We start from the raw sequence: 18,466 nt of genomic DNA on the forward strand, positions 1-18,466 counted from the left end.
AAGTTTTTCCTTTGAAAGTTTACCTTCCTGTTCTTTGACAAGCCTTGGCAGCAATGGAAGAGTTATTTCTTCATAACAAATATGGAAGACTCTCCATGATTGTTATTTATTTTGTTTGTAAAAAACTTGCATACTAATAACACCTAGAGCCTACCACTAAATCAAACTACAAAATGAAGTTTAAATTAGAATTTTGATTAAAGCTGCTCTTCTAAATTTGCTTAGCCCTGAAGTTGTTAAAAGAGCATAATTTACTTTGGTGTCAAGGTATGGAAAATCAAAGTGTTGGTGTGCAATAGTAAGAGGCTTATGGAAAGAGTTGATGGGTAGGAAAGAGTTTGCTCTTTTCTTTGCTGTCTCCCCAGTAATTTTTGTTTTTTGTTTTGGCAAATTAATCTGGAGTCCTTTATATTAGAGGCATATGAACGTATAATAATGGTTTCATGTACACCTGTTGTCTCTCTTAGCTTTAATAGACATCAACACCTGCTGAGCCACAGTAAGGCATAAATAAGAGGCACTAATGAACAAGGGAAACAATCAAAATAAAAATATTCAGTGCTTACTATTAGCTAAGGTTTCCAAGAAATTGTGTATCTTGCTTTTTATTTAAGAAAAAAGCAATAGTGGCTGTGCTTTTATATATTGCACTGTTTAAGCCAAGAGAACCAGCACATTGCAAGAACATGAGCTTAAACATTATAGGCTATACTGACACTTCTAAGCCAGAACACTGGAGATACTGGATTGTGGGAACTGTACAGGGTAACTGTCTGCTGTGGACGTTTCTGTTTCCTACTATCATCTTAAAATACTGATTGTGGGTCACTCAACTGATTTGGATCTAACGTATCCAATAGATGATTTTCCATACATTCAGCCTGACTTTGTAGCGTATTAGAGAACATGCACAAGTATTTCTGAAAAAGATAAATAGGTAGCTTCTCATCCTCACACAAAATAGCTGTGAGAATATATTGGTCTTGAAGTAGATGATTGACCAAAATAGATTGAAGCCTGTATCATAGGTGGGGACCACAGAGAAGTGGTGAATAACATTTGATTCCTAATGTAACTCAAATAATTATTACCTTAAAGAATGGAAACCATTGATGGACTATTTGCAAAATGCAGGTAGGGTGAAGCTTACATGGGGATTTGAAGATTAGATTAAAAATGTAATGGGATATATTAGACAAAGAATTATTCTTATTTAAAATATTAAAAACTAGCACCTATGATACCCTTATTATTTCTAAGACCAGAGATAGATTGGAATTTATCTATTTTTCATACCTTTTCTTCTTTTACTTTACTTTACTTTACTTCACTTTTTCTTTTCCTTTTTTTTATAATTTGTATTTCAATTTTCTATTTCTAACTTTTAAATATGTATCTTTAACATTTCAATAAAACATTATATATATAAAAAAAGATTTGATCCCTAACGTTACCAACATTTATGCCAAAGTGGGAAATCCTTCCCTCAATAGAGGTGGAGACCTCAGACACAACTTGCCTCCCATTTCCCAGGCTGCCCTTTCAACAGTCCCCAGGAAGATTAAGAACAGTTTAAAAGTTCACCAGGAAGGCAACACTTAACATCCCTCTGGGGATGAGTGAGGGACAGAGTAAGACATCTACATCTGTGGAGTCCTTGGGGTTCTCTGAGCTTGGTTCTTTTCCTGCAAATGTTTCATTACCCAGCCAGGTAACATCCTCAGTGCTGGAATGGGATGGGGTTTGCTCTCTGTTTATATACTCTTGCATATATGCTTGCTTGTGTGCCTGGTGGTAACCTCTGCTTATCTGGGTGATGATTGCTGGTGAGGCGATCTTCTGGTCTTTTGTCTCTTTTGAATAATATGTAGATGCTGTTTATCTCTGTGTCTGTTAAGTGCTGCCTTGTCTGAATACCAGGCTTCCAAGAATTCTTTTGCATTTTTGGATTTTGATTGGTCTAAAATGCTGACAGTTTCCCAGTTAAAATCATGGTTATATCTGTCCATGTGTTGTGAGATTAAGGAGTTTTCATCATGTCTTCTGACTGCTAGCTGGTGTTCATGGATGCATCTACACACTATTCAAAAGAGACAAAAGACCAGAACAGCTCCTCACCAGCAATTATCAGCAAGATAAGCAGAGGTTACCACAGGGCACACAAGCAAGCAGCAAACAATACCCTAATCAAGGAACTACCAGAGGAACGAAACAAAACCTCCACCCCCACCAACACTGGTAGGGCATGCAAGAGTATAAAAACAGAGAGCAAACCCCATCCCATTCCAGCACTGAAGATGTTACCTAGCCTGGTGACGAAACGTTTGCAGGAAAAGAACCAAGCTCAGAGAACCCCAAGGACTCCACAGTTCAACCCTGAGCTACACATATTTGCCTCCATTGGTACATCTACATCTCAAAGACTCTACTAATCACATCTCCTATTGTCCCTTCAACGAGCCTATCATGCTAGTAAGAAACACAGCCACCCTGGAAGATTTTTATGGGGTCCCCCTAACCAACTTTTTTAGACTGAAGAAGCTGCTTGGACAAGTAGTGAAACATCTGTAACCAAAAAGAAAAGAAGTCTACTTGCCATGACTCAACCTCCAGACAATTCCACCTGGATAACTGAGAATCTTCATAAACAACATCCCATACAGTTTACATGGCAAATGTATATTGATTTTATGTTGAACTTTTAGATCCCCCAAAGCAATACAAAAGTGACAGAAATGCAATCCTTTAACAGCTTCTTAAAAATCATCACCAAAGTCAAGGACATCTGCAACAATTGCTGGCTTGAAAATGGCAGGGGTGATTGAGTGATTGAAGCTGTCCCCTTTTTGAAGTCAGTGTGAATGCCCTGCCCTGCTCAAAGATCAAGCCTAGCCATACAAAGTAGATCCACACAACTGGTGCCCTGAAAGTTGAGCCATATGGCAGTAAACTACTTCCTGCTTGAACCACATGTCTAGAATTGTAAAAGCATGGATAACTGCCCAAGTTCTGTTGTTGCGGGAGAGTGACTGAGGTGGCAAATATATAACTGCAGAGATTGCTGAAAGTTAAGAAAACATCTTTGATGCAGGCCTTGAGGAGAAATGTTTCAGTGAGAATGGAGATACTTTGTGCCTCATCATGCTGCATACTGTGACTCCTTGCCTATAGTTCTCCACTGCACGGGCCTGTGTTTGCAACAGAGGAAATAACCAGTGTGCTAAGGTTAGGTTAAAAAAACAAATCCAGTTCCCTGAAGAACTTTAAGTACATGGTTCTGCCCTAGCATGTTCTAGTAACAGTTTGCACAAGTGATCCCTACTATATTTGCAGTGGGGGGAAATATCAATAGGAAAAATTGTACACAAAATATATTCAAATAGATAGATCATATGTGTACTGCAGAAACCATCATTGCTATGGAAAGACTTAGCTAGCACTAGTAAATGGCAAAGAGAAACCTATTATCCATATTCCTATGTGTGCAAATCCTTCCCAAGCAAATTTCTTCTGCCAACTGAACTACAGTAATGCCAAAATAATATATACTTTTTAAAAAAAATAATTTGGTGCCTTCAAGTCAGCCTTGGCTCCTGGCGACTGCCTGGATAAGTCCCTGCAGTTGTCTTGGCAAGTTTTGGAAGTGGTTTGCCATTGCTTTCTTCCTAGGGCTGAGAGAGAGTGACTGGCCCAAGGTCATCCAGCTGGCTTTGTCTTTCTGAAAGGGAAGTATCTTTTTGGCTATCAGGTCAAAACAAAGCACTTTCCTAAAATTGCTGATTAAATAGTTGGGTGTTGAAGGCAATCATCTGAAATTCTGTTGGAGTACAAATAGAACACAACTGTATTCAAGAAAGCTCTGCCATCAGCATCTATAGGCCTCACTGCCTTCCTCAGAATGATGAAAGCATCATTGCAGCATCACAGCACAATCTTTGCCCCTTTGGGTCATGCATGTGATGTCACAGCACACATAGAAAACGGGTGGGGTTCGCACCATGGTGCTGCAACACCACTTACATCACTCTAACTCCCCCGTACTCCCTCTGCAGATGCTACTGGATAAGAAGCTTCAGAAACAAAAAGAAAATAATCTCTAAAAACAGGGAAAGAAACAGAAGGTAAGAAATTATCTGAAAACCCTTTGCAACAATCCAGGTGCTAGTAATACAGAGTAGAAGAAACACAGAGATGTGAGGTGGGACAAAGGATTAACAGTGGTTTGAAATTATTACGGAAGAGAATGGAATGGACCTGAATAAAATTTCGCTTGGGTGCCAAACCAGGCAACTGGTATTTTTACGAAGGACACAGAGTGAGAAGAAAGACACACAAAGGTTATATTTTGGATTACTTCTCTTGTTGAAAGGATTACCATAAAGATTCTTGCTGTAATAGCAAGATGAATTGTTCAGTCAATATTAGCAAAGGAGAAATAGAAGAAAAAAATTAAAGGGAGAAATCTTTTGATTATATAGTACAACAACCTTCAAAGAACATTGGAAAGAAAACTTTATATGATGATTTCATAATCTTCCTTTTTTTCCCCCCTTTCAGTGGATTTAACCCTTTGGCACAAAGCAAAAAGATGGAAAGCTTTAGTTTTCTGTGAAAAGATGTTGACCAACGTCAAGTGAGCAGTATCTTCTGACCAGGTGTATGCTTACCCTGTTGCCTTTAGCGCCAGGCAGTCCCGGGGGCCCTGGTAAACCTGGGAGTCCAATGTCTCCCTCGGCACCCTGTAAAAACAATTAGAGATGGCAGAGTGTCAATGTCTCCCCTCAGCACTTGTGGACTGAACAAAGGGACAGCTGAGAAAGATTGCCAGGCCTTGAGTCACAAGTTAGGCCTTTCTTATAGCTGACTGCTCATCTCATTCAAAACTGTAGAGTACATTGAACTGTGCCCACTACTTCATTGTAATTTGCTGTTTCAGAAAGCAGCACCTTCTTGACTTCATCTATCTGCTAAAACACTGGGGTCTTTATGGTGTTGGGGAAATGCTATAACCTACCAAGCCTATAGTGCATTCCCTTTTAACAGAGAATTCTTTCAGACTCTGAATATTGAAACTGGCCTTCCAGCAGAAACCACACAAATGAAATCTGAATCGTTTCAAAGAAGGCATTCATGCTGGGTAGGTACTAGTAAAAAAAAAAAAAAAAAAAAAAAGGTGGCCTTTCAGCATTCCTGTTTCTTGTAAAGGTTTAATAATATTAAAATCTAACTTCACTCTCCGATACACAGAAAGATGCTTCCGACATAAAAATAAAGTGAATTTTTAGGAAGTTCAAATAATGATACAGTTTTAATAGAGTCACAAGCTGAAATGAATGAAGGTAATAAAAGTCCCAATTCACATTTCATCTTTTCATTGCCTGAATAAATGAATTGGTTGCCACAAACCCTTGGCCAAGCAAATTAATGTGGTGGAAGTCAAGACTATCTGCTTACCATTTTACCTGGTGACCCTGGAGGACCAGCAGGGCCTGGCTCACCTCTGCTACCCTTTTAGGAGACAAAAAATATATTGTTAATGTATAAGAAGATACATTTCTTGATGTAAAATTGCCCACTTTTGAAAAAAAAATAGTAATATTTTACTAAAATCAAGCAATTTACAGTATCCTAATGGCACAAAGAAGCATAATGGTGAATAAGAAAGTCATTGCAAAAAAAAGAAAACCTACAATTGAATTATATCATAAAAATAATAGAGAAAGCTTTGAATAAATGCATATATGCTTTCTTTTTTTACTCATATTGCAACTCTTCCAAGAAACAGCAGTTTAAAGATGTATATAAAATCACACTGACTTCTTGAGAGTGTTGTACATGACTAATTGCTGAATAGGCATGCAATTTGGAGAAAGTAGTACAGGACTCTTCTGTCACATCTGAAATGTCCCTCTGCTTGAGGAATTCCATTTGCATAAAACTTCCCTAACTGCATATCTGGCAGCTTCTTGTGGAGGCAGAGAATGTCCATGCAAGAGTCATGATAGGACTCCATATAGGAAAATGCCTTGCAAGGTAGATACTTTTGATTGATTGATTGATTGATTGATTGATTGATTGATTGATTGATTGATTATGTGCCAGCAAGTCATTTTTAACTCCAAGTGACCACATAGATAGGTTTCCTCCATGATGATCTATCTCTAACCTATTCTTTTGGTGCGCTCATTGTCACTGTAACTAAGTCCATCCACCTTGCTGCTGTTGGTCCTCTTCTTCTCTTTCCTTCCATCTTTCCCAGAATTAGAGCCTTCTCCAGAGAGTTAGATCTTTGCATAATGTGTCCAAAGTAGAACAATTTGAGCCTGATCATTTGTGCCTTGATTGAGAACTCTGGGTTGATTTGTTCAATGATCCGGTTTGTTTTCTTGGCTGTCTGTGGTATTCTCAGGAGTCTTCTCCAACACCAAAGATCAAAGGTGTAAATACTCTTTCTATCCTGCTTCTTTAAAGTCCAACTTTCACTTCCATAGAGTGTCACAGGGAATACCATGGCTTATACAATTCTGATCTTTGTAGGTATAGATACATAACAGCATTTGAATATCTTTTCCAAACTACTTTTGGGGAGCCACTATTATGCAAAAACCAGAAAGAGTCTGATAGCATCTTTTCAGACCAACATATGTTACTAAAAGACATAAACTTTCATGAGCTATAGGGTCACTTCATCAGATACAATGATGACATGGGCTGTAGCTCACAAAAGTTTATGCCTTTTAATAAAATGTGTTAATCTGAAACGGTTATCAAACTCCTTCTGATTTTGGGCTACTATAAACTAACATGGCTGCCCTTCTACAGTGATTATTTGCAAAGGCTATTTCACTGGCCTTCCATGTATATTATGAGTATAAATTAAAGGAATTAGATTTATCTATGCCTAATCCAGCAGTGTGTAAATATTTCCAATCAAAGGATCATGCTCAGCCTTTGAACTGCAAACTAGAAGCTATGCACTGAAAAGTAGTAAGAGAGCCAGGATAAAAACTGTAATTGATTGGATTTCATTTGCATTCAATTAACATTAAATGTAATTAATATGATTACTGTCCAAACATATATTTCACAATTTCCTCCTTTTATTAAATTAAAAACTTTTGGAGAACTCATAGCTTCTGGGAGCTGTCCTAGAATGTGGGAGTCAGGTTCTGAACTTCAATTTATTGAATGTAACCTGGCTTTTAATTTCATTTTGAAAAGTTGATCACCTTCTATTGTTCCAGAACATGGACACTGTGACAGTCAAGATTCCAAACAATCTACATAACTACTTTTGAAGGCAAACTTTGCACAGCCTTATGAGACAGTTTTACTGATTTTGTTTCTGAGAAGTATAAAATAGTCTTTGCTTGCAGTCTTTGAGGGAGATGGGGAAAACAAGACCCATAACAAAAAAATTATGTGTGTATTTCAGTCAGCATGATATCATTTGCAAGAAAGTTATCTGTGATTTGTACATCATCAGAAGAGAAGCACATCAAGCAAGCCTAATTCTAGCTTTGGCTATGTATTAACACAACTAGATATGGAATAATAATAGAGAAGATATGTGCTGCATCTCATGTGGAATTCCATACATGGTATGGAAACACTTTTCAAACAAGGCTTAGCTTGGAAATTTACTAGAAAATAAATGGACACAAATACCCCCTTGTTTGCATATTGACTTTACTACCTTCAAAGCAAACAGGTAAGTTGTGGATTTTATAAACATGGGGAGGATTTCAAGAACATCTCACATAAAGACTTAGGATATCATAGAAATCAAATTACTTTCCTACTACCATTACAGGAAGGCCAAGAACACTGACTATTTGTTTAGGTTTACAGAGGTGTGGAAATAAATATATAATGCTTTGCATGAGTTCTGTCCCTTACATTGCATTTTATTTCTCCCTCTGAGTACAATTTAAGATTTCTTTCTCTTTTTTAGCCATATCCATCAAGGTTCAGAAAAATCAAAGATGAATAATTATGTTCAGTAGCTGATCCACATTAAGGCAATACTCATAAGCATTCAAAAAGTTATCCACTGAAACAAAATAAGCATGTTGCTTCTTTAGAGAGGGATCACAATGAATTCCCAGTTTTCTGCACTCTCCAACACCCGCCACCAAGAAACAGTAGAAGCAGCAGCAGAAAACGGAAGACCTTGGTTTTGACCTGCTATCAGAACTAATCAAGTGGCCCGTCAAAGCACTGGTTAAAATAAATAACACTTCAGCTCAACTTAGCATAAAGGAACCTTTTAAAAGAGTAAAATGACCCCTAAATGTAAAAACAGTACAGAACAGCTTCCCAACAATACTGAGCAACATCCGTAATATGTGTGAAGCAATTTAGTACATGTGCTGTTAAAATGAAGCCTGCAACTGAATGCAGAAGCATTATGCAAAATAAGAAGATATCCATTTTTATTTATATCATTATGTGATGAAAAGCCTATGGTAATCCTATTTCTTCTATTTTTCTATCAAAAACAACAAGAATTCATGCAACAAATCCATGAACATTTAGCAGGTATTTTCCCAAAAATATTCTGAGCCAATACAACATTCCATCTGTAATATCTATAACCCTCATCAGTAGAGTTAAGAATTTGCTTGATTGTTGTCTTAATTTGAAAATAAGCTGCTAAAGCATCCAGAAGATATGGGTGCTAGATGACATGTATGGGGTCCCTGAGGTCTTTCAGATGTTACTGAACGCCAGCACATTGGACATTCTAGCTAAGGCACCTCTTTCTGTCATATGAATGCTTGATTTTGCATTATTTCATCCAGTACTCTGGAGCTTACTTTGCTCTTCCAGTTGTGAGAGGGGCCATTTACATCTATTCTTCCTATGCTATACTGCAAAACATTTTCAAAAATAGCAGAAACAAATTTTCACAGGACACAGAAGATATGGGGGAAATGGAAGTGGGAAGACACCCTTTCACAAATTAAGTCCATTTACAGAATAATTGTTCTGTAACAAAGTTATAGGTAAATAACTATAACTGCAGACTACAGCAACCAGAAAAATCTGCAGTAGCTGAACATGCTCTCAAGCACACTGGACACAAAATCCTATTTGAAAACAGGATTTTTTGAACTGCTCCTGTCTGTGCTCCTGCACTCTGAAGATGCCGGTCACAGGTGCTGGCGAAACGTTAGGAAACAAGACTTCAAGAACACGGCCACACAGCCCGGAAGACCCACACCAGCCATCGTATGCCGGCCGTGAAAGCCTTCGACAATACATTATAGGTAAATAACTTACCTATTTGCTTTGAAGGTAGTAAAGTCAATATGCAAACAAGGGAGTATTTGTGTCCATTTATTTTCTAGTAAATTTCCAAGCTAAGCCTTGTTTGAAAAGTGTTTCCATACCATGTATGGAATTCCACATGAGATGCAGCACATATCTTCTCTATTATTATTCCATATAGGATGTGACTGCTTTTTTTCTCTGCCCTTAATTCTTGGTAGCCTAGGGGCATGAGAATGAAATTGAGAAGAAATTGTACTGGTATCTGATGATTTCTTGTTTAATCCATATTTGCGCATACTAAGTGGAATACACCTAACCTCAAATCTTGTACAGATATGTTAAAAATAAACTCAAGTTTATGATTTTAACTGCATACCAATTACAATGAAGAGTGGGTGCACTTATTTAATTGGGTGCTTTCATGATTAATAATCCTTGCCATCTATCAAAAGATGTTATGTGACTGTCTGTTCTTTTCCTCCTCAATAACTTTTATAAGTTTGGAGAGAATGGAAATGTTATGTATTAAAGGTAACCTTTTCTGGACCTTCTACAAAATGATGTTAGTGAGGCAGAAGAGTGGCGCATTTAACGTCTCACTGAAACCCTTCTGCATAGGACTACACTTAGCTTTGCCACTTCTACATCGTGTCTGCCTTCTAGTACATCCAGTTGACATTGGATTTAATGCCACTGGATAACAATCACACTATTTGTTTATGAACTGCAGCACCTGAGTTGTATCCCTATTGTATTGCCCTATACAAACACACTTTCCCCAGCCAATCATCTGTTTATTTATTTAAAAATTTACATGATACTCCTCTCACAATTTGTGACTGGGTGGCCTTGGCCTTCTGCTAATGAAGCTGAATTGAAATAAGAGATAATATGCTACAGTATTTTGAGAATAAATAAATATATTGTACTATCAGATTCACTAGTTTCTTTGAAGAAATGGCTGTAGATTAGGGATGTTCCCTCTCTGAAGAGCTGGATGAAACGTGTGAGACTTAGTTTTGAACAAACTTGTACTAGAGTCGGTCTCAAAGTTGCAATCCCATATCATCTTACAAACTTGGAAGAAGGCTCCATTGAAATACATATTCCAAAGTATGCATAGAGGACCTATAAATTAGAATTTAATACCATGCAAACATTTTTCAATTTCTTGAGAATTTTCTCCTCCCACAAATGAGTTTTCTGTTGTTCTCAAGCTACTTAAGATTTCAAAATTTATTTGTGTGGTGTTTTTAACTTATTTTATGTTGCAAAGTGGCAGAGGGTGCTACTTTCAGCTGTTTTTTCCCTAGATCCATCCTTTCTCTTGATCTAAAACAAAACCAAATGGGAGGAGCTCCTTCACAAGTTTTTCTGTTGGGATTTAGTGGAAAGATGGAAAACCAGGGAGACTGCAGAAGACATGATTGTATAATGAAAGATGAGTCATTCACCTCCACCCACCTCCACCCCTGGAATGAAGGTCAGTGCAAGAACTCCACCTTTCACCATATGTTTAAATAAAACAGCAACCTTTTTATTAAATAGGTTGAAATAAAAGGTTTGAACTTCTTTCAGCTTATACAACATAATTATTATATCCCTTTTTGGTCACTAGTTCAGCAGACTGGGGAGACAAATACCGCACAATTTAGACTAAATGCAATTCCGACATTTGCAGTGGAATTTGTAATGATTAACATAACACACTAGTTCTGTTTTCTATGATCATCACCTGCTGATTTTATAAACCTTTACTTACATTTCACTGGCTTAAAAACATAGTTTGGAAGATTAACCTGCATTATTCAGTTACTCAGTTATATCCTTTTTAATTAAGCATAGAATTGTCCAAAAATATCAGTGCAGATGTCAGAGCAGAGAATGGAATCTGGAGAAAAATAATTATAACTACTGTAGCGAGTCCTACTCAAACAGTCAATGCACTGGAGAAGAAATAGTGTGGCATTAACAACAGTTTAAGAGAGAAAAAAAGCAAATAAAGGAAGACAGCTACTTCTTTAAAAAGAAAACAAAACACTTTTGCATGGACCAGCCCATGAAGCATATGGGCTTTTATTTTATTATTTGACCAGGCTGATATGCCTCCCAATTATATCTGACTCTGGGTGGCTTTTACTGTATCTACTGGACCCAAGGCCTTGTTCTTTGTGAATTCAGTTAAAGCTTAGTTATATTTAGAATAGAATAGAAACTCTTAAAATCAATGGGAGTTAAGCTAGATATATGCCAAGATACATTCAGACACAATGGTTGGAAGCTACATTGTCCTCTATGCCCTTCTTCTTTCAGACTAGAAGAATTTCAGCCTTTGGGGGAGCACATACTTAAGACTTGTGAGAAGCCTGAACATTCATCAAAACTCAACATTACATCCTGAAAAAGTGTTTCATTAATATAAGTTTTGCATACAAGGACTGGAAAAGGATGGGGCATTGGCCCCCATGGCAAATGACCAGAAAAACAGAATGAGTTTGAGACACAGCAATTGTGGCTTTTCCCTAAGGGCTCCTGAGATCTAACAAATAAGGACTGGAGAATGGACTTTTTCTATAGTGATGCCTCAGTTGTGGAATATCACCCCTAATTCCATAAAGTGCCAGGCAGTGAAATTTATTTCCATCCAGGGGTTTTAATTCAGCAATTGCTTTAGTTTTATTGGAGTTTTACAGATATTTCATTCACTTTTATTCTTGCTGTAGTGCCTTAGTTTGAATGCAATATATTTTTAAAATATATTTTACTGCTTTGATGGGAGTGAGGATGAGAAAGACAGAGCAAGGCAGAGAAAATGAAGGGAAATGAAAGCATTTAGTACCATCTTAAGCAGGATAGGGAGTGGACATAAATCCACCACTTCTACAATTCTCCCAGTTCATAAATTACTTTTGATCAGATGGTGGTGTGTTGTTTTTTTTCTATCAACAGCCTGTATCAGAAAATCCAGAACCTAAATGTAAACCGAAAGCAGAGCAAGTGAACTTACTAATGGGCCTTTGGGGCCAACTGGTCCTGGTTCTCCTTGGGGTCCTTGTTCTCCCTGTTGAAGTGATTGCAAGAACAATGCATATTTAAAGATTGATATTTCACAAAATGGAAGTCTTCTGGTTATATAAAAAAAGTAAAAACTTGAGATAGAAATGATCTTACAGGTTTACCCGAATTTCCCATCAAGCCAGGTTTCCCTGGAGGACCAGCATTACCCTGTTGGAGAGAAAGGATTTTAGCCCCTTTAAAGTGTGACAGCCACTCTAATGCCATTCCAGTGGCAGGATAAGGCACTGAACAAGCTAAAACATATTTAACAGTAGGTATGCAGGACATAATCTTTTTCACTAGTCTTCATTTCTCCATCTCTGTCTACTTTTTCCTTATCTGACCACATTAAATGTGTCCTAAGTAACACAGAGCCATTTTCTGTCCCATTCCCAGCTCATCTACACTTGTTGAGAGCAAACTTAGCAAATTATTTCTCTACTTCTGGACCATTTGCTTTTTCTGAACCATCTTCAATATTTTTCAGAATAGTCACTCTTCTTTTGTAATAATACATAAACTTGCTTTTTAATCAACTCGCTCTACCTTTAAAATGATTGATTTTGTACCTTCTTTTTATTTTATATAAGTGAGGGCTGTCCAGAGTCCTGGATTCCAGCTCCAAGAGGTGCTTTAGCAGCTGCGGAAGACAGCCACACAATCCTGGGAAAACTCCAGTTGCTTTAAGGTTGCAGGAGAGTGTTGGGGTTACACTCCCATGTGCTCCAGAGTGCTTTTTAGATATCAGATCCAAAGAGCTACACAGCCCTAATGTAACTGCCCTCCATTCTTTTCCTAATGTTATATATAATTCATGATATATACATAATATATGTCTCTATTCCTAAATGAGGAATTTAAAACTGGCTTATTCGAAACCTCAATATATAGCGATTAAGCCTGTATGAATATTCAATTTGAAATGTGATTAAAACATTATTAATTAGTAACCTGGAATTTCCCAAGTGAATTGATTAATTGCATTTGTACCCTGCTGCACCCTTCTGGATTCTCTGTGATTTCACTATAATACACATATTAAAATATTCAGAATCCAATAAAATCCAGAAAGATAGACAAAGCAAGCATCCAAAATATAATCCAGAGAGCAAATCAAAAGAGAAGTGTTAGACCCTAAATGTCTTCTGGAAGTGCTCTGTCTTCACTCCTTCCAGCTGGCAACTAAAGTCTAACTTCCAAAGGGAGACCATTCCAAAGGACCGACACTGCTATAGAAAAGCAACACCTCCATGCCACCTCCTGAAAGTGGAGAACCACCAGCTGGGCTTTCTGGCAAGAATAAATAGGTTGGGTGATTCAAGCGGCAAACTGTCAGGCCCAACCCAACAACAATGGTGAAACAGTCCAGTTGAGTTCAGTTCCTTTATTTGCTTACACCTAAAGACAGAATCTTGCCAGACTAAATCTATACTACTGCAACAAGTGGATGTACCCTGGGAGATTCAAGGGAGTGGCTATCCTGAACCTCTTAATCTTCCCATGCCCCAGCTCTGGACTGTGCTGTCTTTTGTCTCCTTTCCCCTCCTGGAATACACCCCCTCCTTCCTGACAGCCTTGATCTCTGCTTCTATCCCCCACATCACCCTCCTCTTCGTAGATACATTCCATCACACAAATGCAGTCCTGAAGACAGATTAGTATTAAGCCATAAAGAGCCTTATAGGTTAACACCAGCACTTTAAATTGCACTGAGAAGCTTAGAGGAAGAATGCAGAGCCCTTGCATTAGCAAAGTGTAATGCTGTCTGACCAGCGAATGCCTGGTAATACAAGAGTTGCTGCATTTTTAATCAACTAAAAAGTTGAAGTGGTCTTTAAAGGCAGTCCCATATGCAGGATGTTGCAGTACTCTAACTGAGTAGTGATAAAGGCATGATTCACTGAAGCAAGTCCTCACACCCCAGGTAGGGCCACCCCAGCTTTGGTAGAATAGCCAAAGCTAGGTGAGGCCCTCCTGGCCACAGTCTCCACCTATTCTTTCAGTAGGGGCTACAAATCCAGGAGGACCTCCAAGTCACAGACCTGCTCCTTCAGGGATAGTGCTTCCTCAACTGAAAGAGGCCACTGAGGAATGATCTCAAGGGCCCAAGTCACCTGTTGCCAGCAGTGAACCAAGGACTCAATGAACTTGCCCATCAGATTATCAGGAACACTCCAAGTGCCCACCAGAAAGCTGGATCCATAAGGTGCCTGGGGGGCCACTCTTGTGAGGTATGGGCAGCCAATAAGCTATAGCTAGACTAGGAAATGATCTGACCATGACAAAAGGGTGATGATAATATCCTCCATACCCAGATCCCAAGACAACTGCTGCAAAGCCAAAATGATTTCTAACTATGAGATTACTGGGATGAGCACTTGGTTGCTGTAACTCCTGAACTCTTCCCAACCCAGCCCCCACTGCATGGAATTTGTAGTCTCCCAATTTTATTTTATTTTTATTTATTTAATTTGTCCCCGCCCATCTCCCCACAATGGGGGACTCTGGGCAGCTTACAACATACTAAAAAACATAAATACAGTTAAAAGTTATAAAACCAAACATTAAAAAATAAAAAAGCTAAGAAATCCAAGAGGCCGCTGGGGCCACAGCATACCACTAAGAGGCCAGCCAACCCCAATTCTGATTTCTTCCCTCCCTGCCCCAGGCCAGATGGCAGAGCCATGTCTTTAAGTCCCTCCGAAAGGCCTGGAGTGAGGGGGCCTGTCTCACCTCCGGGGGCAAGATGATCCAAAGGGCAGGGGCCACAGCAGAGAAGGTCTGCCTTCTGGACCCCGCGGAGTTCTTTTACCGCGGGGATCCGAAGCATGCCCTCTCTGTGAGATCGGGTGGGACGGGTAGAGATCATGGGGGCGAGGCGGTCCTTCAAGTAGCCTGGCCCCATGCCATGTAGGGCTTTAAAGGTGATAACCAACACCTTGAATTGGACCCGGAAGCAAACTGGTACCCAATGCAGCTCACGGAGCAGAGGTGTTATATGGGTCCTTCTTCGGGCCCCAAAAATCACCCGTGCGGCCGCATTCTGGACCAGCTGCAGCTTCCGGATATTCTTCAAGGGTAGCCCCATGTAGAGCGCATTGCAGTAGTCTATCTGGGAGATAACGAGGGCATGAGTGACCGTTCGCAAGGCATCCCGATCCAGGAAAGGGTGTAACTGGTGCACAACCCGAAGCTGTGCAAAAGCCCTCCTGGCCACGGCTGCCACCTGCTCTTCGAGCAGGAGTCGTGAGTCCAGGAGGACCCCCAAGTTACGCACTGGGTCTGTCTGGGGCAGTGCTACCCCATCCAGAACCAACAATGACAACATCCCAGATACAGAAGAACCATTAATCCACAGCCACTCCGTCTTGCCAGGGTTCAGCTGGAGCCTGTTGTTCCCCATCCAGACCCTCACAGCCTCCAGGCACCGCGAGAGGGCGGAAACAGCATCACTTACCTCACCAGGGATGGAGATGTATAGTTGAGTATCATCAGCATACTGATGATACCTCATCCCATGATGACGGATGATCTCACCCAGCGGCTTCATATAGATGTTGAAAAGGAGTGGAGAGAGAACCGAACCCTGAGGCACCCCACAAAGGAGGGGCCAAGGATGGGACCTCTCGCTCCCTATCACCACCGATTGGGATCAGCCCCGGAGAAAGGAGGTGAACCAGCTCAAAACTGTGCCACCCACCCCCATATCCCTGAGCCGTCCCAATAGGATACCGTGGTCGACGGTATCGAACGCCGCTGAGAGATCAAGGAGAGCAAGGATGGTCGCACTACCACCATCCTGCTTCCACCAGAGATCATCCATAAGTGCAACCAATGCCATTTCTGTTCCATAGCCAGGCCTGAAACCTGACTGATAAGGGTCCAGATAATCCGTTTCCTCCAGGACCCTTTGGAGCTGCGAAGCCACCACTTTCTCAACCACCTTCCCCAAAAAGGGGAGGTGGGAGACTGGACGAAAATTGTCCAGTATAGTAGGATCCAGGGAGGGCTTCTTGAGGGGGTGCACCAACGCCTCTTTAAAGGGTGCTGGAAACACTCCCTCCTGCAATCAGGTCCAGGAGCCCAAGGAGGGATCCAGAGCAGCCAGAATACCAAAAGGACCCATAGTTTGTCCCTGCAACCCAACCTATTAATCAATTCAGCGAAATCAAACCAGATGCCTCCAAACTAATTCAGAAAGGTTCAGACCTGATCTACTGGGCTTCTGGACTTACACAAAAACATTTCTTTTTCCGAATTGATTTGATGTCATTGTTCCTACTCAGCATGAAATACAGTTTTATCCCATAGTTACCCCGCTATCCCTTACTTCCATAACTTTCCCTTTCTTGCTCCCTCAGCTCAGTATTGCCCCATCTATTTTAGTAATATTATTGGATTTATATTAGAAAATAAAATGGACAACTTAAGATCATGGAATACTGATATCAGGCCAGAAGTTTGGAAAGGAATACAATATGAAATAATGAAGTTAAGAAAAACTTGGACTCAGAAACGGTTTATACGATGTCTGTGTTCATTTGACACACTTTATCTGACCAGATTAAGCTATGGAGCGTGCAGTTTGGTTAGGTTTTCTTTTATGGCTTAGCATGTTGTATCAACTAACCTGTTTAACTGATTTATAGTTTAGTGTGTTGCACAAATCCAAAGAAAATGGTTCTTTCATTAACCAGCTTAAACATGTGTGAACATCAGAAAAACCTCACTTCAGTTTTTACTTGCTCTAACATTTGTACCAAAAGGAAATAGAAATTCAGAGTCAATAACTGTTTCAGTTAATGGATTTGTGAGACTAAGGACATGATAATAGCAGCTTGTAAAAATGGTAATCCTAGTAGGCCCATTCATAAAATCAAAGTTGAAAAGAAGCTGTTGTTTGGAATTTGGACTGTGGGAACTTTGCTATAAATCTTTGCTCAGCCATGAAGCTTTCTGACTAAATGAACTTTCTCTCCTTCGACCTACTGCACAGCACTCTAAAGGGGATACTGTAAATGGGATTGTCACATTTATGCTCCCAAGAGAAGGAATGAGTGTCAGTTCCATCTGTAAAGATGATGGACTATTTCCAAATTTCCTCGGATACTTTACCTTTGAGCCAGCAACACCTTTTGCTCCAGAAGAGCCATGTAAACCCTAAAAATAAAAATATATTGAAAATATTTGAAATGTTGTAGAGAAATTTCTTAGTGGAAATGTTAAAAGTTAGCTTTACTTTGCAACCATTTTTCTTGAGATACTGCAAATATTAATTAATGAAGCTTCACATTCTTAAATTCACCAGCAACATAAGAAAAATGAATGCTTAAACCCAGAATAAACAAAGCACAAGGAAACTGATATGTTTACAGCTGGTCCCAATCCTAATGACATACACTTATTAAAAAGGTGCCCATTCAGATGTGCATTAATCCAAGGTAACCCAGCACAGGTAGATATTTCACAGAACATAGAAGAAGTCATAGTGAGCTGTTGGGGGGGAAGGGTGTTCCTAAATTTTGCAAAGTACAGGTTTCCCCCTACAGTCAGCTGTTACCTCTCCCTTGTACATGAACGTAGATATGCATAGAAAAGTTCTCAGAGAAGGATTATCTACAAAGGTAGCAAATAGGATTATGAAATCATATATAAGTATATATAGTCAATCCTGAATAACAACATGCTAATACAGCTAGAGTAAGTCACATACAAATGTCTCCATCCATTTTCCCATTTTGGGTAAACATACTGCCAAAGTACAGAAATTGATCTCTTTGCTCTAGGGTGTTGTTTTTTTGGGTAATACTTATGTACAGCATGCAATTATTCGCTCCATTATTCTTGCCAAACACAACTACCATGGTCTTTGATACTTTAATTTTCAATCCCATATTTTTCATTGTATCATACAATCCATCTAAAATTTGCTGCAAAATATTCTCATTTCTAGTCAATACAGCATCATCTGCATACAAAAATACATATAGATTCATGTTCTCAACCAAGACACCTCTAATGTCATTACAAAGATTTATCTGTTGATACATTATATAACCAAGGGGACATCACAAACCCTTATCTTACTCTTTGTTCAGTGTTAAAGAGAGAAAGAGGTCTTTCAAACAGACCC

At 39.3% G+C, this 18,466-nt stretch overlaps 1 protein-coding gene across 1 annotated transcript in view; it reads right to left on the reverse strand.

Annotated features, from left to right (window-relative positions):
* The window catches only part of COL9A1 (collagen type IX alpha 1 chain), an 82,826-nt gene that overhangs the window by 16,508 nt on the left and 47,852 nt on the right, over positions 1-18,466 (reverse strand). Inside the window, exons 24-28 of the mRNA XM_025171103.1 lie at positions 17,449-17,493; positions 12,448-12,501; positions 12,284-12,337; positions 5,455-5,508; positions 4,668-4,739 (exon numbers count right to left, since the gene is read on the reverse strand). Of these exons, the coding sequence (XP_025026871.1) occupies positions 4,668-4,739; positions 5,455-5,508; positions 12,284-12,337; positions 12,448-12,501; positions 17,449-17,493 (279 nt within the window). The remainder of the gene's footprint in view (positions 1-4,667; positions 4,740-5,454; positions 5,509-12,283; positions 12,338-12,447; positions 12,502-17,448; positions 17,494-18,466) is intronic.

The sequence above is a fragment of the Python bivittatus genome, unplaced genomic scaffold (genome assembly GCF_059951505.1).
Source record: "Python bivittatus isolate LINGU-HERP-01145 unplaced genomic scaffold, Pbiv_v1 ctg000020_np1212, whole genome shotgun sequence".
NCBI classification, from domain to species: Eukaryota; Metazoa; Chordata; class Lepidosauria; order Squamata; family Pythonidae; genus Python; species Python bivittatus.